The sequence below is a fragment of the Cyprinodon tularosa genome, unplaced genomic scaffold (assembly GCF_016077235.1).
Source record: "Cyprinodon tularosa strain WSP-4 unplaced genomic scaffold, ASM1607723v1 ctg115, whole genome shotgun sequence".
NCBI classification, from domain to species: domain Eukaryota; kingdom Metazoa; phylum Chordata; class Actinopteri; order Cyprinodontiformes; family Cyprinodontidae; genus Cyprinodon; species Cyprinodon tularosa.
This window is the reverse complement of record NW_024037948.1, coordinates 303424-328653: the sequence shown is the minus strand read 5'-3', so window position 1 is coordinate 328653 and position 25230 is coordinate 303424. Positions and strand designations below refer to the sequence as shown.

The 25230-nt window shown below is 36.9% G+C and overlaps 1 protein-coding gene across 9 annotated transcripts in view; it reads left to right on the top strand.

Moving 5' to 3' along the window:
- The first annotated feature begins 1008 nt into the window (after positions 1 to 1008).
- The window catches only part of trim36 (tripartite motif containing 36), a 32399-nt gene continuing 8177 nt past the window's right edge, over positions 1009 to 25230 (top strand). The window contains exons 1-11 of one of the 9 annotated variants that reach the window (XM_038305396.1): positions 1009 to 1469; positions 8660 to 8686; positions 9976 to 10210; positions 17254 to 17334; positions 18297 to 18643; positions 19917 to 20063; positions 20871 to 20966; positions 21512 to 21649; positions 21772 to 21887; positions 22970 to 23091; positions 25086 to 25203. In XM_038305396.1, coding sequence (XP_038161324.1) covers positions 1407 to 1469; positions 8660 to 8686; positions 9976 to 10210; positions 17254 to 17334; positions 18297 to 18643; positions 19917 to 20063; positions 20871 to 20966; positions 21512 to 21649; positions 21772 to 21887; positions 22970 to 23091; positions 25086 to 25203 — 1490 coding nt within the window. In that variant the 5' untranslated portion in view covers positions 1009 to 1406. Of the gene's footprint in view, positions 1470 to 8455; positions 8687 to 9975; positions 10211 to 14741; positions 14808 to 17253; positions 17335 to 18296; positions 18644 to 19916; positions 20064 to 20870; positions 20967 to 21511; positions 21650 to 21771; positions 21888 to 22969; positions 23092 to 25085; positions 25204 to 25230 lie in introns of those variants that run through there. The other 8 variants (XM_038305340.1, XM_038305331.1, XM_038305347.1 and 5 more) reach the window with 8 other exon arrangements.

The following is a 25230-nucleotide window of genomic DNA, read 5'->3' as shown; positions in this document are numbered from 1 at the left end:
TTAATTTTTATCTCAAAATGTTTGTTTTGATCTCACAGCACTGTAAATAATGTTGATTTAAATGTATGCTCATCAATTTGTCATAAGATAAAATGCTGGATTCTAAGATTAATCCTTGTTGTATTCCTTTTATCTATGCTGCATTTGTAGGTTTGGTAGAACTATATAGAAATGAAAAGATGACCCTAATGTTTGCAACTTGCAGTGATGTCAGCAACATATTTAACACAACCTCCTTCTTTTCCATGTTTGGATTCCTAAAAACTGGATAACTAATTATTTGCTGTTGGCAGAGGCGTAGCCAGAATATTTTTATAAGGGTGTCCAGCCAATAACCAATGTAGACTGAGGGGGGTGGCCGAAGGTGGATCGGCATCAGAACCTCAGGGTCAATCTACATTGTTCCAACAGGAAAATTAACGAGCGCAATATCCATATTTTCTAAATAAAGACTAACTATACTTTCCTACAGCCTTTGCTAACAAATAGACGCATATATTTAAACATCCATGGTGTCTAAATTCAAGGTATAGTGGATAAAACTCTTTCAGATTTGAGTTCTGGGGCGTAAATCTTTTCCATTGTCATTACTTACCTACTTTTATCGATGATCCTTCAGCATAAAATTGATATTTACCTGAACTAATATAAACATGAATTAATTATGTAATACGTTTTTATTTAAAAAAGTATTTATCTACGATTTCACTAAAGACTCCTAGAGACACATTATTTTCTCTTTACCTCATATAAGATAAAATTTTGTTCTGAAAAGAGCATGAATTCTGTATTTATCATCTTTAATGTTAGAATATTGATGTGCATAATTTCTTTACTTGACAACAAAAACCACAGGGTTTTGTTGTCAAGTAAATTGTAATATATGAAAAATTCAAATGTTTTGAATATTCCACCTGAGAGTATTGCTGATAAAGTAACTAAATACACTTAAGTAAATGGTAAAAGCTGTTGCATCATTTTTTTTTTCAGAGCACAGCCACCTCTGGCCCCCCATCTAGCTCCGCCCCTGGCTGTTGGCTGAAGTAACTGATGGACAGGTTTGGTGGGTACAAAGAGCTCTTTGGGTGGAGACATCGCCGCTGAGGGATGATGGAGGAGGAAGGAGATGGTACTACAGTTTAGATGAGGGCGGGGCGTTTTTTCCTCCAAGATGAAGCCAAGTAGCAGCAAACAGTAGCCGGCGCAGGTCCGCAGGAAGGAGGAGAGAGGATGGTGATCGGAGGAGCTGCTCCTGTCTGCTGATACATCTCAGCCTCTGGATCCTCCTCATTTTACGCTCTGCAGCTTTTTGGTTTTTCTTTTTCTGCGAACATTTCATCTTCCCTGCGCTTCATTGAGCGCTCTGTGGCTGTAAGCTTAGAGTGGATCCATCACCATCTTCAGCCATGTCAGACTCCGAGGATATGACAGAGTTCGCCAGCATCGTGGAGCGCATCGAGCGGGGAGAGGTGAGAATGATCCGGATGATTTATGGTGACAGGAGCGGTAGGGCTGTCAGTGCCGGGGCCCTGCAGCCTGTCACAGACACAGCCATCATCACCGACACCCTATTCTATTCTATTCTATTCTATTCTATTCTATTCTATTCTATTCTATTCTATTCTATTCTATCCTATCCTATTCTGTTCTATTCTGTTCTGTTCTGTTCTGTTCTGTTCTGTTCTGTTCTGTTCTGTTCTGTTCTGTTCTGTTCTGTTCTGTTCTGTTCTGTTCTGTTCGGTTCGGTTCGGTTCTGTTCTGTTCTGTTCTGTTCTATTCTATTATGTTTTATTATATTATATTATACTCTGTTCTATTCTGTTCTGTTCTTTTCTGTTGTATTCGGTTCTGTTCTATTCTGTTATGTTCTATTCTATTCTGTTATGTTCTATTCTATTCTGTTCTGTTGTTTTCTGTTGTATTCTAATCTATTCTGTTCTGTTCTATTCTATTATATTATATTCTGTTCTGTTCTATTCTATACTGTTCTATTCTATTCCGTTTTATTATATTATGTTGTATTCTATTCTATTCTGTTCTGTTTTTTCTGTTCTGTTCTATTGTATTCTATACTGTTCTGTTCTATTCTATTCTAACTAGTCCTAGTCTTCCTTATTTATTTAACGCAAATATATTATTTCCTTTAATAGACACTTTACATCTGCATTTCACTTTAATGTGTCTTTAAGTAGCAATGATTTATTAGCTCTTAATTCATAGCCATGGCTATAACCCAGATGATGATAGAAGGTTGTGTTCATGTGCATCTGGGAGAGTATTCTGACTTTGATCTGCACCTTTTTAATTGGGAGAGTTTGCAGTTTGTGCTGCAGGGAGGTAGATTATTGGACTTCTGTATGTGGGAGCAGATATGTTTTCAGACAGGACTCTGGGTTTACTTACGTGTGCATGTTCCTTTGAGTGAGCTGCTGTCTTTGCTTGTCTCAAACCAAAGGAATGAGTCTTTAGTCAGCTTTAAGATATATCTATGCATTTTTAGAGCAGTGACAGAGAGAAAAAAGAGCTGACTGCTTGGAACTGAATCACCTAGGTTTCTTAGTATATGTTCTGATACAGAGATCTATTGACTTTTTGGGTAAAAAAAATATATTTTGCAGTAAATAAGCTCAAATATATGGAAACATCTTATATTTTTATCCAAAGAACTTTATATGGAAGGGAATAAGATACGAGGAGGGAAATTGTTTAATTTGAAATGACCAGTTTTGCCATTCTTGGTAACCATTATAATTTGTACAAACCATACAGAGGGAGTCTCAAAGATCAGGGGCCTCAATTGTCTTCAATGGCAGGGGTCCATCAAATTTCAATTGGGTTTCTATTTTACCAGACTTGGTAGCACGCCGTGGAAGGAAAGGTGCATTAAGTACTTGTCAAATGGACTTTGAAACTTTAGCTCTAGATTTTGCATAGGCAGTTGTATGTCTTACATGCAGAAACACTAGATGCACTAGATGGTTTATTATTTACAAGCATGTTGATTTGAATGGATGTATAACTGCTTAAATTATGTATATTCAGTTCATTAGAGGTTTTGGGTATTTTTCTTCTTTTATGTGTTTTAATCACAGCAACACTATTTAGTTCTATTTTTTTTTACATTTTGAAAGAACTAAAGATATAAAGTACAAACATATTTTATATACATTAAACTACACATTGTGAGGTTTATTATTAGATAATGCATTTTACTTTTAACTTAATTGTACTTATGGAATTACCATAAAGACATTCAGTTCAGTTCAAATAATGATATGGACAAGGTAATAATGAAATGCTCCATCAAATAATTAGATAAACTTTTTAAATTCTTAAATGGACTAGCTAAACTTTATTTCACTCTATACTTATACAGTGAGAGCCATGGGTTAAAGGATGATAAAGAGGATTTGGGCATAATATCAAAGCATACACTCCTCCTAATTACATTTTTGATGGTAGGACAGAAAAGGCTAAAAAAAAAACAAAAACAAAAAAACAGACAGCATGTAGATATCAAGATTTAATATCTATACATTACTACACCACTATTAACCCATTGAAAAATAAAAATTAACATGTCGATGTGTTAAAATTTTCTTTAGCTGAATCAAAACAGAACTGATGTTATAATTTTTGAATCAAACAAAGAGCGTTTAAAGGTTGGAGTTGATACTGCAGGAAACCAATCAGGCTCTAAATCTGGGCATATTAATGGATGGACTCAGACCTGAACACTCAGAGGCAGTGAAAGGCAGTAAAAAGTCATCCCTCTATCATCTCCAGATTTAAAGAACTAATGTCTCAGCAGGACCTTAAAAAACTAATAATCGTCTTTGAAATGTTTTTTTCCATGGGTCTTCTTAAAAAATTGATAAGACAGCAGCAGCTGATCCAGAATGCTGCTGCTGTTGTCCTCACTAAAACTAAGAAAGTGGAGCACATCACCCCAGTTCTAAAGTCATTATACTGGCTCCCCTTTTATCTATTTATAAGATTCCTGTTTTGTTTTTGTTGCAAGTCTCCGTTAAATAAATTCAAAGGATGTGAGTCTAAGCTTGATTTTGGAGAGGAATGTTGCAGTTGGAGTTTTCTCTTTGTAAGGGTGACTGTCAGGGACCAAGCAGTCAGGCAAAGGACAAATGCATAGACATAGTATCATCCATTTTTTCTTCCAAGGTAGTAACAAACAAAAGACTGAAAATTTAGGGGGAAAATGGCGTGAGGAGTCAGAGAAAACTGGAGCACAGGTAAATGTAGAACAGCAATACTTTACTCAGCCAGCTGGCAGGACTAAACGGGAAAACTTTTTTTGCAATGGGGAGAAAGGAGATACCGTCCACTGGGTATTAAGGAACAGTTGACCTACTAACACATTTTCCCTTCCTAATGACAAAGAAAAACATTCTGTTAATCCCAGACGTGCCTTCAAAGTGTTTTGTGACTCGATCCTTAATCCATTTGCACCTTATCATAACAATATTATGTGTTGGGTTTCTAACCAAATCAAAGAAATCCTATCTTTGGGCAATTTTCATTTATTTAATTATTGCATTAGGAATTGTTTCAATACAGGGTTTTAAAAAACATTTAACAGAAATTGACAGACATGAATGAATGGATGAAGATCTTATTTGCACTCTTCATTCACATTTATCTCTGAAAAGTACCCAGCAATTGAGTCTAATTCGATTAATACATGTCAGTGAATATGTAATTTTATTTAACTGCGTAATTCCAACACTTTGCATCTTTTTGTCTTACTTTTGCTATCTCTAAAACCTAATGCATGTTATGGAAGTAAAATTGCGCACATTTTAATTGGCCTTCCTCCAAATTGTACAACCATGTTGCTATATTAATTTTCCGTTAAAAATAAATAAGCCAAGCCATTTCTTACACGTGTACTTTAAACGTAGCTTTGCTTTGTAATTCATTAGCAATTAAAAAAAATCTTAAATCTCATTCAAATTAAGTTTAATTGTATTTCCTTTTAATAAACCTTGTGTTTAATGTTTAAATTTATTTTTAGCCTCTTCGCTGTTTTAGAGCCATAAGGATCTACGCTGTACAAGTACCACTATAGTGATGCAATATTTAGGCAGTACAACAGAAGCTAGTCTTTATTTTGTTTTAACAATTTTTAACAATTCAAAGAAATCTTTGATAATTATTAGTGCTCCATATTTAATGGAAGGGTGCAATTTTATTGATGAAAATATTTCTTTCAGTATTTTTCACCCCTTTTGTAGAAGCAGGTCATACAAAATTAACTGGTGCTGCAAACGAAACCAAAAGCACTTTTTTCCTGATTTATGATTGTCTATTTTAGTTTCTTAAATCATCATCAGCCTTTAGGTTGTTCCTTTTAGAAACCCAGTTCAGATTGTGGACGCATTTAACCCATCCCCTAGGGGAGCAGTTGGCTGCCATTGCAAGGCACCCAGGAGCAATGTGGGGTTAAAGGTCTTGCTCAGGAACCCAGAGTGGAGGCTGTGGGGATCTAACTTGCAACCTTCCCAGAGCACAAGCTCACTGCTCTTATTCACTAGGCCAACACTCTCTAATTACAGAGCAGTATTACTAGTTTTCATTACATAACACACAGTATAGGTAGCAGAATATGGAACAATTAGCACAAAAATGTATAGAAAACAAATAATCTATAATTATATCAGATGTTTATTGTTTACATCATTTAATTATATGACAACATAATATTAAATATATGAAATACAAAATTAAAAAATGCTATGGGTTGCTTGGATTAAAAAGAAACTATCAGGACATGCACCATGGGATGAAGGATCCAATCCCATCACCCAGAGGCAGAACAGGAATGCAAAACATTATGCTGAGTCATATTGACATATTTAAATATGTTTCACCATTTTAAGATAAATATAGGTGAGTTTTATCAGTGCAAAAATATACATTTATTTTATGTCCCATAGAGTTTTTTTAAGAGAAGAAAAAAAATCTCCACAACTAATTGAAGCTCTATCTTTAACATAAAGAGACATTTTATATAACCTACTCCTGTTTTATATGAAGGAATAATCCGACCATAATTTAGGATAAATAAATATATAAATCACTCATAAATCAAATCCATTTTAAATTAGTGAGCCATTAAATGCAAAAACCTGATAAGAATTAGAGAGATATTAAAAAATTATGAATTACTTTCATATAAATATGCATAGTAAATTTCAAGGTATTGTTTATTTATGATAGTATTATTTTATTTTTTTATTCCTTTTAATTGTGGCAGGACTTGTCCTCTACAGATTCAGAGTTCCTTCAATACTTACAAAAATACTTGGTCTTTCCGTTTAGCCTTTAGTTTTGTTGTTTTAAGTCTTCATATTCAGAAAATCCAAATAGCTAATAGTAATTTGAATGCTACCCAATGTAAAAAAAAAAAAAAAAACATAAATAAAGAAAAGATCCTGCATAGAAAGAAGTCAGGACATTTCCAGGTACAGACACCCAGAGGCGTAGCCAGAAATTTTTTATAAGGGTGGCCAGGCAATAACTAATGTACACTGAGGGCTGGCTGAAATTGATAGGCATGAGAACCTCAGGGTCAATCTCACTGTTCCAACAGGAACAAATTAACAAGCAAAACATCCATATTTTCTAAATAAAGACAAACTTTCTTTCCTACAGCCTTTGCTAACAAATGGATGCATATATTTAAACATCCGCAATTTCTAGATATTACTTACATTACTTACCTACTTTTGTCAATACAAATTCTGCATAAAATTGATATTTACAAGTACTAATATCTACATAAATTGATTATTTGATAAGACTGATTTCACTAAAGACTCCTAGATGACTTGCAGAGACACATCATTTTCTCTTTACCCCATATAAGACAAAATCTAGTTCTGAAAAGAGCATGAATTCTGTACTTATCATCTTTAATGTTAGTATATTGATGTGTATAAATAACCACAAAAAAATTAAATATTTTGAATATTCCACTTGAGAGTACTTGGATGTTTACTGCTGCCACCATCTGTATGAGAGGGAAAAAATAGGGGTGGCCAAAGATTGGCTAAGGCTGGCCATGGCCACCTCTGGCCCCCCTTCTAGCTCTAGCCCTGCAGACGCCTGATGTTATGAAAGGAGTGTGAAGGGGGAGGTTCACACATCAAAGTAACCAATAGGGTGTGAAATGCTCTTGTCATGAAGTCTAGAAAATTAGCAGCAACATTCTGAGTTCTAGATACACCCCCACCCTTGAAGTATTACTAAAGTAATATTTCGAACTAAATTGGGACATTTTTAAGTTTACTAAAGTATACTTAAAGTATACTTTAGTAAACAATAAAGTAAACAATAGTATAGTCAAGTGTACTTGACATTTATTTTATAACTATTTTAATAAAAATGTATTAAATAATCAATTGATGTTGACTCATAAATATCAAATTTATGCAGAATGATTATTGATAAGTAGGTAAGTAATGACAATGGCAAAGATGTCTGCCCCAGAACTGAAACCTGAAATACTTTTATCCACTATACCTTGAATTTAGACACAGTAACACAATTGTTTTATGTCCTTCCCTGCTAAAATAAAAAAAAATCTGTTAAAGTAAATAAATATAATTAAGTAAATGCCAAAATTGGTTGCATTATTTTTTTTATGTGGCCACCCTTAGCCAATCATTGGCCATCGCTACCATTTTCTTCCCTCTAATACAGATGGTGGCATCAGCAATACTGTCAGGTGGAATATTCAAAACATTTGAATTTTATATATATTACCAATTACTTGACAACAAAAACCCTGTGGTTAATTATGCTCATCAATATACTAACATTAAAGATGATAAATACAGAATTCCTGCTCTTTTCAGAACTAGATTTTGTCTTATATTGGGTAAAGAGAATAATATTTCTTTGCAAGTCATCTAGGAGTCTTAAGTGAAATCATAGATAAATTAGTATTTTAATAAAAACCTATTAAATCATCAATTCATGTAGATATTAATACATGTAAGAATAAATTTTATGCTGAAAGATTATTGATATAAGTAGGTAAGTAATGACAATGGAAAAGATGTTCGCCCCAGAACTCAAACCTGAAAGTATTTTATCCACTATACTTTTTATCTAGAAATTACGGATGTTTGAATATATCCGTCTCTTTGTTAGCAAAGGCTGCAGGAAAGTCTTTATTTAGAAAATATGGATGTTTTGCTTGTTAATTTTCCTTTTGGAACAGTGTAGATTGACTCTGAGGTTATGGTGCCTATTTCAGCCCCGCTCAGTCTATATTAGTTATTGCCTGGCCCCCCTTATAAAAAATTCTGGCTACGCCCCTGCTGCCAGCCTATCCTCCTCCTCCTCCTCCTCCTCCTCCTCCTCCTCCTCCTCCTCCTCCTCCTCCTCCTCCTCCTCCTCCCCCCCACGGACTGCTGCAGCGGAGTAGCTGCTGATTCACGCACAGATAACGCAGCGTGGCGTGGCGCGCCGTCACTCTTTAAATCCACGCAGCAGTGGCTGCTCCGCATCCTCCCCCCTCAGGCGTCAGGAAAGTTTGCCGTAGTTGTCTGTCGCTCTCGGACCGTCGGATCCTGCGCTTTTTAAAACTATCTGACCCAGAAAGCAGGTTTTCTGCCTCATCATGACAGCGGAGACGCGGCGCAGCAGTGGAGCCTTTCCGGTAAGAAGGGACAGTTTTCCTTCCACTCATTGTTAAATCAGCCTGCTGCAGCTGCTGCCATTCATTGTTGATCCCACTCATTGTCTACTTTATATTCGCCTTTCTGTCCTAAAACTTCCTTCATCCTTTCGCTTGTTTGTTTCCTTCCAAATCTGGATCAATTGTTTTAGTTGTGCCACCTGTAAAAACAGCTGAACCATCAGCAGCTGGTTGGTGGATGGGAGAAGTTCATCCATTAATGTGTTAAAACGTGAAGCTGATATTTCTGTTTCTCTATATTTAGCCAGGGTTAATCCTGTCTTATGTAATGCAATAATAAACAGATTACTGGAAAAAGCATAACCTTGCTCAAACAAAAAAAATAAAAAAAGATTATGTCCAGATATCACATCTAAAATATTTCACTTCACAGAATCTGAATTTTATTGTTTGTTATGAACTTATAATATTATGTTGATGTAAACATTAATGCTGCACTTGACAAAACTTAAAATCGTTGCCCTGAACCACAGTAATATATTTACATTGGACCAACCTAATGTACTTCCTTTTAACTAAATTAACAAGAATTAGTGTTTGTATAGAAAATAGTTAATTTAAATATAACCAAATTAGATTTTTCACATACGCGAATTTAGACAAGCCAATTAACCTAACAATCATGTTTTTTGGATTGTGGGAGGAAGCTGGAGTACCTGGGGAGAACTCACACATGTTCAGGGAAAACATGCAAACTCCATGCAGAAAGACGTGCTCTGACTGCATGCAAAGCTGAAGGCAATGAATAAATATATACATATTGAGAGAAATCAAAAACTTTGTTTTGGGTCCTTTCTATGTGTAGTTCAGGTTAAATCAAACTTGATGTCTCAAAATCCAAAAATAATGATTTACATAATCAAATCAATAATTTTATCTAGTTTAGAGTGAAAAGCATGAGTTTGAATGAACAGCTGCATGTTACACTTTTTTCAGTGTGGATGGCTGTTGCTGCTTTATTGGGTCTTGGTGTGAAAATTGCAACACCTGTGATGGTGAGGTTTGTTTCTCCTGCAGCAAAACTCCATATATCTGCAGTAGATATCTATTCTTGTTTGCTCGTTGGACTCAATGTCTGTATTTTTTCTGAAGTCTTCTGATTTCACATTAGGGCTCCAAATGTGAGGGTAATGTTTGTTGCTTTTGTGATAAACCAATGAAATTTGATAACTGCCCTTCACTGCATGTCCAGCATGACAAACGCCTGCTATGATTGTAATGTTGTTGGTAACAGAGTCCTCTCCCACCAGGTCCCAATCAAGAACATTGAGCGGGAGCTGATATGTCCCATCTGCAAGGAGCTCTTCACCCACCCGCTTATCCTGCCCTGCCAGCACAGTGTCTGCCACAAGTGCGTGAAAGAGCTGCTGATGCTGAACCATGAGGACTCGTTCGACGCCGGCTCTGAGAGCTCTGTGCCAGGAAGCCCCAGGTCCAGGGTGCCTTCTCCCTCCATGGAGAGGCTGGACAGGCTGGTTAGATCAGGTGAGTGCAGGTGGTGAGGAAAGCATGGTCATTAAAGTTCAGTGTGTTCCAGGAGTGAGGTTTACTGTTGAGATTAGGTTTTCAGATCATGTGTGTTTAGGAATTAGCGAGAGCCTCTGTCTGGAAACTGCTCCCTTCTGATTAGAAGTTAATTCAGCTGATGGAAATTAATAACCGGGTCGTGGGAAAAAACTTTCTGATAGATCTTGGTTCATATTTGATGGCTTTCAGCAAAGTCAAAATGATCTTTGCCCAACTGAGCCCAGTTCCTATTTACCTTCCTCTTATTTCTCCCTTTAGGTTTAGTTTTTAGTTCTGCTTCTACTTTCAAAAAGTCCAAATTAATTTTCACTTTACAAAAATAGACCAACATGCTGTGACATTGTATTCACTCATACGTCTGTTACACACAGGGCAGTGTCTGAGAGTATTTCGTGAACCGATAAGCAAATTTTGAGCTGATGCAAATGACTGGTTCAGAGTGAATAGGCTTAGAGTTGGAGCAGCAGGAAGTAGGGCAAGTATTCAATGAATATCTGGGTTTAAATGCACTGCAGAGACCCCCCCCCCCTCTTGTCCCAAATAAATTAGAACAAACATTTGAAAAAAATGATAATTTTGTTCAGCACCTTTTCTTATCTCCTACTCTTGAAATAAACAATGAAACTGAAGGGAATTTGATGGACCGACTGCGGTTTCAAAGGTTAAAGTGTTGTTGACAAGATCTCTGCTTGTTGATTGTCTCTGCTGGCTGCTTTTAATCGCCCTGAGGAAAACCAATGTCTATTTCAGGCATGTTTTTAATTTAGGAAAGTGCTTTGAGAATTATGGAGTGGCTATGATTTTCATTTCACCTCTAATACTTTTTACAGCTGGGTGGTATGTACACAGAAGACGGCACTGCACACCTGTAAGCTGATTCAAGGCTTTTAAAATGCTCTAATCAAGCAGAGTTGCTGTAAGGTAAAGCTGGTTTAGACTGGAGGAGTTGCAGAAAGCTTGATTAACTCACTGCGTCTTCCAGGTTGAACGTCCATTTGTCTTAAACAGGTTGATAAGGGGGAAAAGTAGCCTTTCTGCATCCTGAGAGGTCTGAGCTCCTCTTTACCATCTCAGTCGTTCCTGACTGTTCTTGCTTCAGACATTTTAAATATTTTTTTTCTGCAACAAAAAGTAATCTCGATCCTTTATTTTCTTTCTTAAAAAAAGTCTGTAAGGTAAAAAAAATTCCAACTGAGAACACTTTCACCCAATTGCCAAATCAGGCCTGCACTAATCTTACCAACATGCCAAGGAGGTAGTTTGGCCTTTCTTTTCATGTGTGAAAGCTGCAGGACTGTAACACTTGAGGACTGACATTTCCTACCCCTGGTATAGGTTTTAACTGTATAGTATTTTTTTGTTTTTATGGCTCTAATGCATTTGAAATGAATTCCATGCACAATTCTTCAGTCTTTTGATTAGATATGATTATTTTTTTTATTTTTTGGGGGGCTTGATTGGACCTGACAATTTAGTCATAAATGTAAAACGAATCAGACTTCATTCTGATCAGTCATTGATGCAATGCTTGGAACTGGCTGATACTGTGGCTTTATTGGAATTGGTCAAATTTGGACACTTGAAGTTGAAGTGAGAACGCTCTCTGCATAAGTGCTGTCTGAACATGGCTGGCACTAAGGAAGGAGAAGGATGCTTCCTACCGAAGGTACATTCAAGATAAGGACCTCCCGGTGAACCATTAAGAGGCTTTACAGTTTCCCACAAACCTTTGCAAGACAGGAATATATAGGCGCTGTATAGCACATATGAAGTTAAACAAAAGTTTTTTTTTTTTTTTCGCTTGTATATGTTTTGTTTTTTTTAGTTCTGGTTTATCATTGTCATTCATGTGCTTTTATGTTGCATTCCGATGTCTGGAAGGGCTGTTCTGATTCAGCACAGCCATCCAGAGTTCCTATTCTACCCATGATGATGTTCTTACTGTTAACCCTGTGGAAGGTGAAGGATTAGGATCTACAATTTGCCCAATCTGGAATAGGCCTTAGTTTTGGAAAATGTTGAGTTTATACTTTTGGATAGCTACATTAGGGATAAGTGAGGTGTTTGAAAATAAGGTCTTAGCAGAAATGGTTGAAGAAGGCTATTTTAAAGGAAACTACAGGTAAGCATTCGACTTTTACTGGGAGAGTGAGGCTTTTGACAGATAACAGGAAGGCTGAACATTCCAGCAGAAGTACAGTTTCATTTGAGCTTTGAAGGTCTGTCCAGGAGCATCCTGCATCTGTTAACATTTTTACATGATTTGGTCCAGAGACAGTTTAAATTGTGAAATCTTGAACAATGTTCGCTTCAATAAAACATTGATTTACAGTAACAGCTCTCTTACCTGTAACTAAAAATGATTGGATTAAAAAAAAATTATATTTTATTGCAGAGAAAGTAGAATCATGTAAAATTTACATCCCCCCCCTTGTAATACTAAGTCAAAGATAACCCCAGACTGTCATTTCAGTTTTGATATCCTGTAATTATGAACCTGAAATGCCACATTGTCATATTCTACCATGAGGAACTTGAAGCAACAGGCCAGAGAAACGGAAATCCCTAAAGCACTGTAAGGTGAACAGCTTTCAGTGAGAGATTTAGCCCTAGCTGAAAAAACTCTGTGTGCTTTCACTCGCTCAGAACCTCAGCAGCCTGAATGAGCTCATTATTTGCTGACAGCACTGCATCTGTTTAAAGAGAAAATGATTAAATCCTACTTTTAATAAACAAATATCTGAATTTGTTGGCACAGAAAAATAGCTTCGTATGCAAAATTTCTTGACTTTCTTTTTTTTTTCCTAACTTGGATTAGTTTTGATTATCTGACAAATTTGCTCCTGTTTTAAATGCATCTTACCTGTAGATGCTGAAGTTTAATAGGTCTGGGGGGATTTTTGCAGGGCTTTAAACACATGATCAGCCCATACTCACTAATGGAGAAGCTTGTTGTTGTGCCTCTGCCCCTCAGAGATCAGATAACCTGTAGCCATAGTGATGCGACCTGCCTGTAAGGAATGAATGAGGGACTGAATAATAAAGGGAGGGAAAGAAAGAGCTGGCAGCTTTGGTGTGATTTGCTGGGAAATGAGGAGGTGGTCACAAAACCTAAATCGAAGTACTTTCTCAGCTTTATGTTGAAAGTGCTTCAAAGCCATGAGTATATAAAACTAACTTGTGATTGATCTAGTTAATTTTATTGACTTCAGATTAGTTTCCCAAGGGGGGTGGGTGTTAAACTGTCTTGACATAAAGTTAAAAGACTAAAATCTTTTTAACCATTATTCTCTGTTTAGCTTTCTGTCTCTTGATAATATTGCTGGGCTTCCTAGGACCAAATTAGATGGTTGAATTCCCTCAGCATCACCCAACATGATAGTGCCTTCATAATCTCCAAACTCAAATTTAACAAGTTGGAATGACATAATCTCCAAAGTAAATGCCAATTTTCAAAATGCAGACCCTCAAATTCCCCATTGCCTCAATGGTCATACAACTGACCAAAAAAAAAACATTTCTACATGGTATTTTGTGCATAAACGCAGCTTTAAAACGTATCATCCTCTAAACACAAGTAGCCCCCTGAACGACTGACTTAATGCTGCATACATTATAGAGAAACTCTGCAAATTGTTAAAGTAGCAACATTTAACTACTATTGACCCATTCAAGATTTAATTTTCTTTCTTGATCCAGATTAGGTCAAGTCTGTCTCATACTTTAAAGGTCCTTGGCTTATAGGCATAAATATTGCATTGCTTTTTACTAACCTTTCAAGTACACTCCAACGACTCCCTAAATGTATTCAATGTTGCACTTTTCTGTTTACTCCAATGTTTTGCCAGGGGTTGAGTTTCTACACGTTGGCCTTATCATGCTGCTCCATCACAAGCTGGATGGCTAAGAAAGCCACAGTAGGATGCACCGCCTAAAATATGCTGATCCTGATCATACGTCTAAAGATGTAAAATTACAGAAAGTAAAACAGGTGCAAAGTACAATTAGCCTCATCAACACATCATTGGTTTTTCAGCAGAGTACCTTAATGTAAAGTGTTTAAGTATAAGGGCTCTGAAGCATTTCACTGGTTTACATGGATTTGGGATTTGTTGGTTATTCTTACAGAATATCTAAATAAATGTAGGGGTTTTCTTCAAATTAAATGCTTGTAAAGATAAGCGGGTAAGTTGGTGGATACATTTAGTTTGTGATACACCAGTTTAGTTTTTCAACAAACTAAACAATGTTTTTGAGTTTTATTACGGTACTTTTTTTTCTTTTTTTTTTTCTAAAAGCTGTTCAGAATATAAATCAAAGTTAACAACATTTTGTGATTCATAGCCTGTTTTTATTCTCTTTTTCTTTTCAAAGTTTTTCTTTTTTCCACTCTAAAGCTTTTACCATGGATTCACTCGTCACTTTCATATTCTGTATGGCTTCATTTCTCTTGTTGGTCTCATTTCACCTCTCTGTCCATTGCTTGCAGCCACAGGGCGAAGGTCGTTTGGAAGTCGAGGTAGACGTGGGCTCCGTGTTTTCAGTAGCTATGGTAGTGAGTACAGTGATGCTTTAGACCCCAACCCCTGCCCTTCTTTGTAAACCCTAGTTTGGTTGAAACTCTTCCTCTGCATTTCCAACTTTAGTTCTCTCAACACAAACATACGAACTCAACCCTCCAAGATGGAAATCTGGATTTAATTTATACTTGACTTTAACTAGGCCAGTTTTGCTAAAGGTGCATTTTGTTAAACAATGTATTAAAGTAAACACAAAAGAACAAAATTGGTGGGGAAGTTTCTGGGAAGTATTTTTTTTTTTACTGGAATGTGACCTGCTTAGAGCTCAAAATTTTATCATGTTACAGGGAAATCGGTGTTCAGAGGTCTCCAAACTTCTGCAGACCTGGCTAATCTTAAGGACCGGTAATAATCAGGAAGCTGCCAAGGCTTCCATCACAGATGTATGCTGTGATGTAAACCACACTGCCTCTGGACTCTTAGCAGTGGGGAGATATTCACTGCAGCCATCTCTTGGATGAATGCGAGTGAACACTGCAGGATAACGTGCCTGAATTCACTTCCAGTAGAATGGTAAAAAGAAATGGCATTTACGCATTCCTAAAGTTGTGAAGCACCTTGGTGCAGCTGAAGCTCTTGTATCATTAAATGGTGTACCAACATCATAATCAGCCCCATGTATTAGAGACAGGATGTTACAAGTTTAAACAATGAGCAAAAACCTTTGGAAATATGGTGCAATAGGGCTGACACAATTGGATTATTATGATTAATCCATTATTGAAATAATAATAATTTAATTTAGTAATTGCTCATAAACTGGAATATAGAGACTCTAAAAGATGCCTGTAGCTGACAAAGCAACCCAGTTAGAGCAGTAATTATATTAATATTGTAAAAGAAATATATGAAAATTTTGCATTTAACATGCTCTATCCAATCAAGTGGAAAACTTTGAGTTTAACCTGGTTTAATGGCAAAAAGTCTTCTTTAAGGAATCTTTGGCTATCTGATTATCAATCGACAGATTAATCGATCTGTAATTCTGTAAAGGTTTAAAAAAACAATCCTCTGGACTTGGTTGCCAAGATTTGAAGACGTTTCGCCACCTCTCCAGGAAGCTTTCTCAATTCAAATGTCTGGATCCGCAGTGAGTTTGAGTCTTTATATAGACAAGGCCTTGTATTGCTTAGAAACATGCAAATGGCAACCGATGAATGGGTCGTTTGGTTCCATTCCAGCCTGTAACACCTGAAACCTGTCTTTGATTAAGGGTCAGTCGTTAAGGAGGTACTTTGTTCCTCAGTGATGGGGTGGGGGGTGTGGTGATATCTGGAAGGGTTCATATCTATAACAAAATAGTACGTTTTTGGAAACTGGAATCTGAGTCTACCACCTCTGTTTAAAGTTGTTTTTTCTCTCTTAACATAGATGGCTTCCTTCACACCCCTCTCAAAGTTAAGAGTTATAGAGATGATCCCTTCCAGATATCACCCCCACCCCATCACAGAAAAACAAAGTACCTCCCCCCTCCACGACCCGCTCATCGGTTTCCATTTGCATGTTTCCACGCAATACAAGGCCTTGTCTATATAAAGACTCAAACTCACTGCGGACATTTGAATTGAGAAAGCTTCCTGGAGAGTTAGCGAAACGTCTTCAAACCTTGGAAACAAAGTCCAGTGGATTGTTTTTAAACTTTTACAGAATGACTGACCTGGATGACGGAGAATCTTCATCAGCATATCGATCTGTAATGTAATTGTTAGTTGCAGCAGTAGTCAACAGATCTGGGGGATTGTTAAAATACAGTTATGACTTCAATAAAAATATAAACATGAATAGAAGGGAGTTATGATTATACCTGAACAGCAAACATAAAAAAAAATGTCTTCCAATAAGGGTTATTCTTTTCCTGCAGTTATTTATTCCGAGCTGCTGCTTCCTATCCAAAAATGATTGAGACGGCACATTTCGCTATAGGGATATCCTATATGCAGTTTGTTTGCTCACACTTTTTCCTGAGTCATCATGTTTCTGAAAAGAAAAATCCATTTATTGATCCCTTTTCCCGGACAAGATACAACCCCGGTCTTTAGTAGTAACTTTAAGTAAGGCTTTCATCATCCAATAACTTGTCTAAGAAGGTTGTCTTCAATGCTATTGGGGTCATCTTATTGTCAGATCACCATGGCTCAAACTGATGGCTAAATAAATCATGTCTGGGTCATTTGACTTTCTGTAGGATTTGTAATATTTGGCCCATATTGAGATTTCACCACCTTCTTGGTGAACTGACCCCACACAGACACAATCTTCATTTCACCCAGCATGCATATGGCTACTGTAAACAGATCAGTTTGTTGCTCTATCACAGCTTTTTATTTGTGTACAGTTCTACCTTATTTCTGCAGAAATGCTGTTTGATGTGGCTTCCTTGTGTGTTTTGCTCACCTGAGGAGTGTTTGATTTAATTTCCAGGTCCCCGGAAGCGAAGTGGAAATACTGGCTTACAATCTGAGATAAATCCAGCACTCCTCTCTTCCCCTGTCCCTCAAAAACGTGACTCAATTTTTTTTATTTTGTGTGTCTACTGACTTTAGTTGCTGGCTTTCAGTGTAGTCATTCTGCTTGTCTCAGTGATGTGATCTTGTGAACGGTTTGAGTTTCCATCTTTCTGCCTTGTTATGATGCTGTAGCATCACTAACAAGATGGGTATTGTGCAAAACTCTTGAAAGCAGAGGTGTTTTTGAGAGATTTTGGTAATGTTGCATTGCACTGAACATTTGATATAAAAGTTTTTTTTAGTTTTTTTTTAATCTATATTGAAAGCATTTTTATTTGAGTCTCGTAGTGGTTTTGTTGAATACTTATTGTTTTTGTTTTCCTCATATTTTTAGTTTCTATGTCGCTTTATTTTTTGGGGGGGTTGGGGGATTTGTTTGACTAACTCATTGTTTGCACTTAGTTTGTTTATTTCAGACATACAAGTATATAATAAAGACAGTATATGTCCATATAACATAAATTAAAACGGTCTGAAAAAGGGTGTATTGGCAGAAGCAAGAAGCTTATGTTCCATTCTTCCCTGATTGTTTCCCATTTTGCCTTTTTTTTCCCCCCTCTGGATGACATCTGCCTCTTGTATTGCCTGTGTTGGTGTTTTGCTCTATATACCATTCTTCCATGCAGTTGTCATTTTAGAAAAAAAGAAAAAAAAAAAAAAAAGCTCAAAGGGAAACATACAGAGGTCCTATTTGTGAAGGCAGCTCACAAAGGCGTTTTGGCCATAAGATCATAGTTGGCAATTCGCTAATGATGATGTAACTGGAGGATGGGTCATGTTCATCCAAGCCCCCCATTCGAATCTCTTGGAAACCATTACTTTCTTGTAATTCATGACTTTGTTGCTTGCATGTCCAAATAGGGCCTCAAACAAGACTGGAACTGTTATGGCCTGAGGGTGGGAATCATTCTACTCTGAATCTTTTTACCCAACTTGAGCCTTTTTGCTTTCCTTCAGGTTCAATTTCATCGCCAGGCTGGCGCAGAGGCTCTGTGACGCCCCGGGTCACCGCCATCCCATGCCCGGGCTGCCAGCATGACATTGATCTGGGCGAACGCGGCATCAGCATGTTGTTCCGCAACTTCACCCTGGAGAGTATCGTGGAGCGCTACAGACAAGCCGCGCGTGCAGCTGTTGCGATCATGTGCAACATCTGTAAACCTCCAAACCAGCAGGAAGCGACGAAGAGCTGCATGGATTGCAAAGCTAGCTACTGCAATGAGTGCTTCAAACTCCACCATCCCTGGGGCACGCCCAAAGCCCAGCATGAGTATGTTGGTCCCACCACAAATTTTAGGCCAAAGGTAAATGACAGCACTACATGTGAGTTGTGATTCACGAGAGACTGCTCACATTTTCATGTGTCTCCCTGAGCTGCCCCCCCCCCCCTTCAAAAAACAGAGTTGTCACCAGTGTAAAAAGGAAGGGGATAAAGAATTGTGCACATAAGTGCATATTGGATATCTTTTATCTCTGCTCTAATCATGATCTTCAAAAGTTGTTTTTTTTTGTGTCTGGTGCAAATTTTTTTACCCTAAAAATGTAGAATCTGCATATAGCCCTGTCTTTAAATCAAACATGGCTGAGATTGGAGCTTTGCAAACAAGCTGCAACAAACGTCTTATTTGAACATCAGATGATTCGTAGCATTTTGAATCGATGAGTCACAAAGCAGTGTACCACCTGTGATCATTGTCCTTAGAAGTTCATTGTTCCATTTACTTTGAAGGTATGTGGAAGTAAATATTGTAGTTCTAGTTTTAAAGTTCCTGCCCAAGAGAGGTCCAGCTTATTTAGGAAACAAATAGAAAAGGGACATTTTCCCTGCTTGTTCTTGACATTGAAATTATCTTCAGTTAGTTTTAATTATCTTTAGTTTTAGACCTTTAAACCTCTTTGGTTTTAAAAATTGTATATTTTAAACTGGTACATGTTATTCCACAAACTTATTGTGCAATAATTAATTGATATTGAATGAAAAATAAAATATTCCAGATTAATAAAACAAGTGCTGATTAAGTTGCAAAATCATCAATAGAACATAAAGATTATTTTATGTTTATTTTATGCACTGGAATATCTGCCATCGGTTTGATTTCAGTCCATTTAAAGAAAAAGAAGGTTAAAATGAGTGGGGAAACTGGGTTTAAAAGGTTAAAACGGGCAAATGCATGTAATTAAAAGTGTTTAAAGCATGCAGTTCCCTGTGTGCAAAAACTGGTTCATCTTATGGTTCAAAAAATTGCAAACAAACTGCAGAGACCAGTTAAACTTAATCAAGCAGCTCAACTTCAGTCTTTGACCTATAAAGGCAGATCTTGGCATTTAAAAATACTGATTCATCTCTCTGTATTTTAAGACCGTTTTCAGAACTTCCTCCTTTTACCAACTTTTAGATCCTGTTTCACTTCAGTTGTTTTTTAATCTATGTTGCTTTATGTCTGAATGCTGCAATCTGCAGCCAAATGTTTCAGATTTTCTGTCTAATTTGACACTGCTTGTTTAGATTGATGGAACTCTATTTGTACCACTTGTCCTGAACCATGATTGGTGTTTTCTTTTTGTTTAATGTCATAGGTACTAATGTGCCCAGAGCATGAGATGGAGAAGGTCAACATGTACTGTGAAGTCTGCAGACGGCCGGTGTGTCACTTGTGCAAACTGGGAGGCTCCCATGCCAACCACAAAGTCACTTCAATGAGTAGTGCTTACAAGATCCTAAAGGTAAAAGGCCTATTGGTTTCCTGAGGAAAAATAATTTGAAATACCGTACAGTTGTTTTTATCTACACTGGATGGGGTCAAAAACAAAGATTGAACTTAGCCCTTTAGTCTATTGATGTTTTTACACTAAACTCTTAATAGTTATATACGCTTTTACAAGGGAATGTGTTCAGATGGTCCCAAATGAAAGAACTCCTTTTAATCTGAGTCTGATTAAATGTGGGAAAGTAAAAGTGCATGTGGAGCTTGTATTTTGTTGTCTTGTACCATGCATCAACTGGTCCCTGGCTCTCTTTCTCCTGTTGTAATATTAATGCCTGACCTGTACCTGCTGTGTGCATCAGACTGTTAACGATCCTTTTTTTGGAAACTTAAACCCATGCTGGTCAACATCAGATTTGTACCCCAGTAGAATTTGTTTTTGTGGGGCTCTTGCCACTCAAAGCAAAGTCCCTGTAACTCTGGACGCTTGTCTCTTTGTCTGCAAACAACACGTTTCTAAATATTTAATGAGATCATTTGTTGCTCATCACTCTGCACACATTTTAACTTCAGATTCGATTATGTATCGGATGAGCCGAGTGGTCCTGGAAACACCCCTGTCAGGGAACTGCTTTTAACACTAATGCATTATGGCACACTTAGGAAATTACTTATAGCTGCTGTAAATGTATTGGATATCTGACCCAGGTCCAAAGAAATTACTGGCATATATATGGAAATGTTCAAGTTAGATTTTATAATGTAAATGTATTTTGTTGTTTTAATAAGTTGTTTAAAATATTGTGCTGATCTTTTGTCTCTCCAGGAGAAGCTAGCCAAGAGTATCCATTACCTCATCAGTAAAGAAGACCAGGTCAGGACTCAGATTACTGAGCTTGATCGGCTCATCAATCAGACCGAGGTGAGGGAGGGAGGGAGGAAGCTGAGTCATGCTGCTAGCACTCCTCCTCTCAGGATGTTCTTTAATCCCAAAAGTGCTGAGTGTAACCAATATTTATCAGTCCAAGTGGTAAATTTACTATTTTCAGTTAAGGTTTGGCTCCTTCCTACAAGTTTATATGCTTCTTATTGTAAATGGAGTTAAATTTCAAGTTCACTCCTGAGGTTTTATTCTCCTCTAGTTGCCTTAATGAAAAACATTTTCAAAGACCTACCTTTTTTAAGATTTTTGTCTATAATTGTGCAAATATTCACGCCTTTCTAGAAATACTTATGGAATATTTTAACAACCTTCCTTTATTCAAAAGGCTGTATATTTTTCTGTTTTATGTTGGAATTCTTTGCTCTAATACGATGGGATCCTTTAAGGGTCTTTTAAAAAAGAACTATTGTCCTTTGTGGACTTCAATGTGCTTAGATTACCTCACCCCTTTTATTCATCTTCTTTGCTTTAAAGAAATATTTGTTTATTTTAATGTATGTTTATTGAAATGATTCTTTCTAAAGGAAAATGGACAGGTTGCAGAGCGACAAGCCAATGAGCACTTTGAACGCTTGTTTGAGACCCTTCAAGAAAGAAAATCTGAGATGCTAAGATCCATTGAACAGTCCCGGAACCGACGCATAGACCAGCTGAAAGGCCAGGTACCACATGGCGACGCATATTTTTACGTTTTAATAACTTTAAGCTATCCCTATTCATTTTAAATGTACATTAAAGGTTTTTTTGTTGTTGTTAAATGCTTGATTTGTTAAATGTCCTGTAGGTGGAAGAGTACAGGGGCATGTTGGAGAACAGTGGTTTGGTCGGCTACGCCCAGGAGGTGCTGAAAGAGACGGATCAGTCCTGCTTTGTCCAAACTGCAAAACAGCTGCATGTCAGGTAAAGAAATATTAAAGAAATATCAGTACTGAAATATTAAACATATTAGCTTAATTGTGAAGTTCCAGCTTCAACCAAAGAGTTGGATGTAGATGTGCTTTAGTGTTTTCAAAGTGTCTCAGAGTATTCTGGACCAGACAGCTGAGGTAAATTAAAGAGAAGTGAACATTTTTAAGAGGTACCTAGTAACAAAATGCCGTCCCTACCTTACTTTTTGCTGTGCACTGCTAGGCAGCTGCCATGACAAAGCTATTATGTCTTCTCATACTTGCAGAGTAGAATAAAGAGGCAGTTGGAAAGTTACGGTAAAAAAAATATAAAACCCAATCAAGTTGTAGAAGGTAAAGGAACTCTTTCCTTCATTCAAATCAAACTTTTAAAGTTCAGCTTGGAATCTACCAGCTGCCTGCACAGTTTTTACATAAAGATAAATAAATATTAACTTTTAAAAACTAATAAATTATTTACTTCATCATACAGTAAGAGTGTAAATACCATGAAAAATGTTAGATTTACCATTCGTTTATGTATGTATGTGAACAAGGTTAGCGCGTACCTGTTCATTTTTATCATAGGTCCTTTATTAGTATTTAAATTTTGTTTTATCACAAGAATCAAATGTTAAAGGGATGGAAAATTAAAAACCTGAAATTTGAATTGGATATTATATTGGATATTAAAGAAACTAGATTTAAATCAGTTGCAGGTGCTTTTTCCTTGTAGCTGTTTTTAGCAGGATTGGGTGTTTATTTTAGTGTTGAGCCCATTAGACTGCTTATGTGACTGCAGTGTCGGGAACATGCAGTCACGTGCACAGCGGTTACCAAACCGAAGGGCGGTTAGGAAAAGCTTTATGCTGCAGAGCATGGTGTTGCATCTTCTCCACTAAGCTGTATAATTGATCTAGTTTAGCAGCTTTGGTTAATCTGAGAAACCTTTCACTTGGGGGAATTAAACTTGTGGGCTTATTTTCACTGCTAAAGCTTTTTTTTTTTTTTTTTTTTTTTTATACTTGGCTTTCTAACAGGCCAAACAGAAAAATGACTTTACGAAAAATGTCTCTTGTTCTTTTTTTCCTTCAGGATTCAAAAAGCCACAGAGTCACTGAAGACCTTCCATCCCTCAGCTGACCCTTGCTTTGATGAGTTTGTGCTGGACACATCTAAAGAGGAGACCCTGCTGAAAGAGATGTGTTTTGGTGGAGGTACAGCCACTGTGTCTAATGCTGTTTGCATCATTTCAGTCATCAAACTCTGACTAAAACCTTTATATCAAGAAATGTAATATCCAAATCAAATTAGATTTCTTTGTCATTGGGGCACGCTGTGTTGCACCTGCTCACAATCCAAGATAATGTGGCAAACTTTCCATTTTGTTAATTTTAGGTTATGGGCTCAGTCTTCATGCTTACATTTTGTTTTAATGGTGTTTTAATAAACCTGATGACCAGAATAATGAGTTTGTAATTACCTGATGGTCATATGCTCAGCTCTGTGAAGAAAGCAGAGGTCCTCTGAGATGACCAAGCAGGTGGTTGAACAGAAAATGGCTCCTTAGCAGTAAAATCAATGAGCCACACTGATAATAAATTAATGCACATATAAAACCATGTACATCGATATATGCAAGATGCATTAATAATTATGCAAGCTGAAGGTAATAATGTTGGTCTACAATCCATCAAGATAAGTGCAACTTGAATATTAAACAACAACATCAGCATTGCATTATTTGATAAGTTGAATGATTTGGGACTTTTGTTTTTTCTTAGCCATTTGGAAAGGTGTAAAATGGTCTGCTGGAGGTTTCTGCCTGTTAAAAAGGAGTTTTTTCCACTCCTTTCCTCGCTAAAATTATGGTTGGTGTGAGGGGATTGCCTTCCAGTCAATGAGTCGATGCAATCAGCTCGTTTTCCTTAGATGGAGAACTTGGAACCGATCTGACTGCATGATCTGGTTGAATTGTCTCTGTAAAGTGCCTTTAGATGACATGTTGTGATGTTGGCACTTTATAAATAAAATTCATTAAAATTATTGCAGGCAAAATGATGAGGCTTCACTTTTTTGCGCAGCTAGCTACACCATACTGTCTCTGAACTTTGAGTATCTAACTGATCTCTAGGGGTTTTAGTTTCTCTGCTATGCCATGTAAGTCTGATTTCTAGAGATGGTTTAAACCTGGATTTTATGCTGAAATCAAGGCTGGATTTTCACCTTTTTCTTTTTAGATGGGAACTTCTTATTTCTGCTCAACTAATTAGTCAGTTTCCTGGGCATATTTATGTGTATAAAAAAAAAAAATGGCCTCAGTCTTTCTATAGTCTTTTGAGTCTTTGAAGAAAGTGTTATAATGGAAGAGTTGGTAGCAGCAGTATTGGTGTTGCTTTAATCTTTACTGCCTGCAGGCCTCTGCTGCAGTGACTCACTCTCTGTATTCAGGCCAGAAAGATGCTGTGGAGGCTTTCCTGTGCTGCAGTGAATGAATCCAAGTCTTTGTAGATGAAGCTTTGGTTAACGTAGAACTGCTCCATATAAAACCCAGCTGATACTATGAGGAAGCAGAAGGCTCCATTGTATTCACTGTTTATAATGAAATAACTGATTTATTTTGATTTGTTTAAATAGTTTGCAGTATTTGTGTAATAATTCACTTCAGGCTTAATGAAGACAAATGTATTATAGTTGTCTTATTTAAATTTTCTGATTAAGTTTGAACATGCTATAAGAAAGCTCAGGCAGAAACATTTTAAACCAAAATAAAATAAAGACCATGAATGTTTTTAAAGCTACAGATTTTGCAGCTCTGGAAAGCTTTCCTTCCTGTAAATTGAGAAATATTTGTAAATAAGGAGACCGATCAATGGAGGAAAGGTTAACAGGAAGGGTGATATGCCATCAATGCTGTGGATGCTGTTGCTTATTTCACTTCCAGGCAGCTTCATGAAAACCTTTTAAGCTCCATTATGCAAAATCATCTAAACCTTTCTGCTGGATGGGAAAAGATAAAGTTTGTTTTATAATCCTTTTTAAAGCTTTATTTTTATAAATCCACGTTGATCCTGAAGGACAACACCTCGCATGATTCTGTAGTCTTTGCCTTACCTGAAACAAACTCAAAGAAGTATTTACCCCTAAGAATTTGGATGACCTTGTCATTTCTAGCTTTTATTTTTTATTTTTTCTCTCATCTTCCGACCAGTTCCAGATCCTCCTCTGATTGACTTCTCCCAAAGCAGAGTTTATAACGAGGCGTCGATCTGCTGGAGGCTGCCAGATGACCATCTACCAACCGATCACCATGTTCTCGAGTACCGCAAGTGTGTTCAGTTATTATTGTGGAGAGT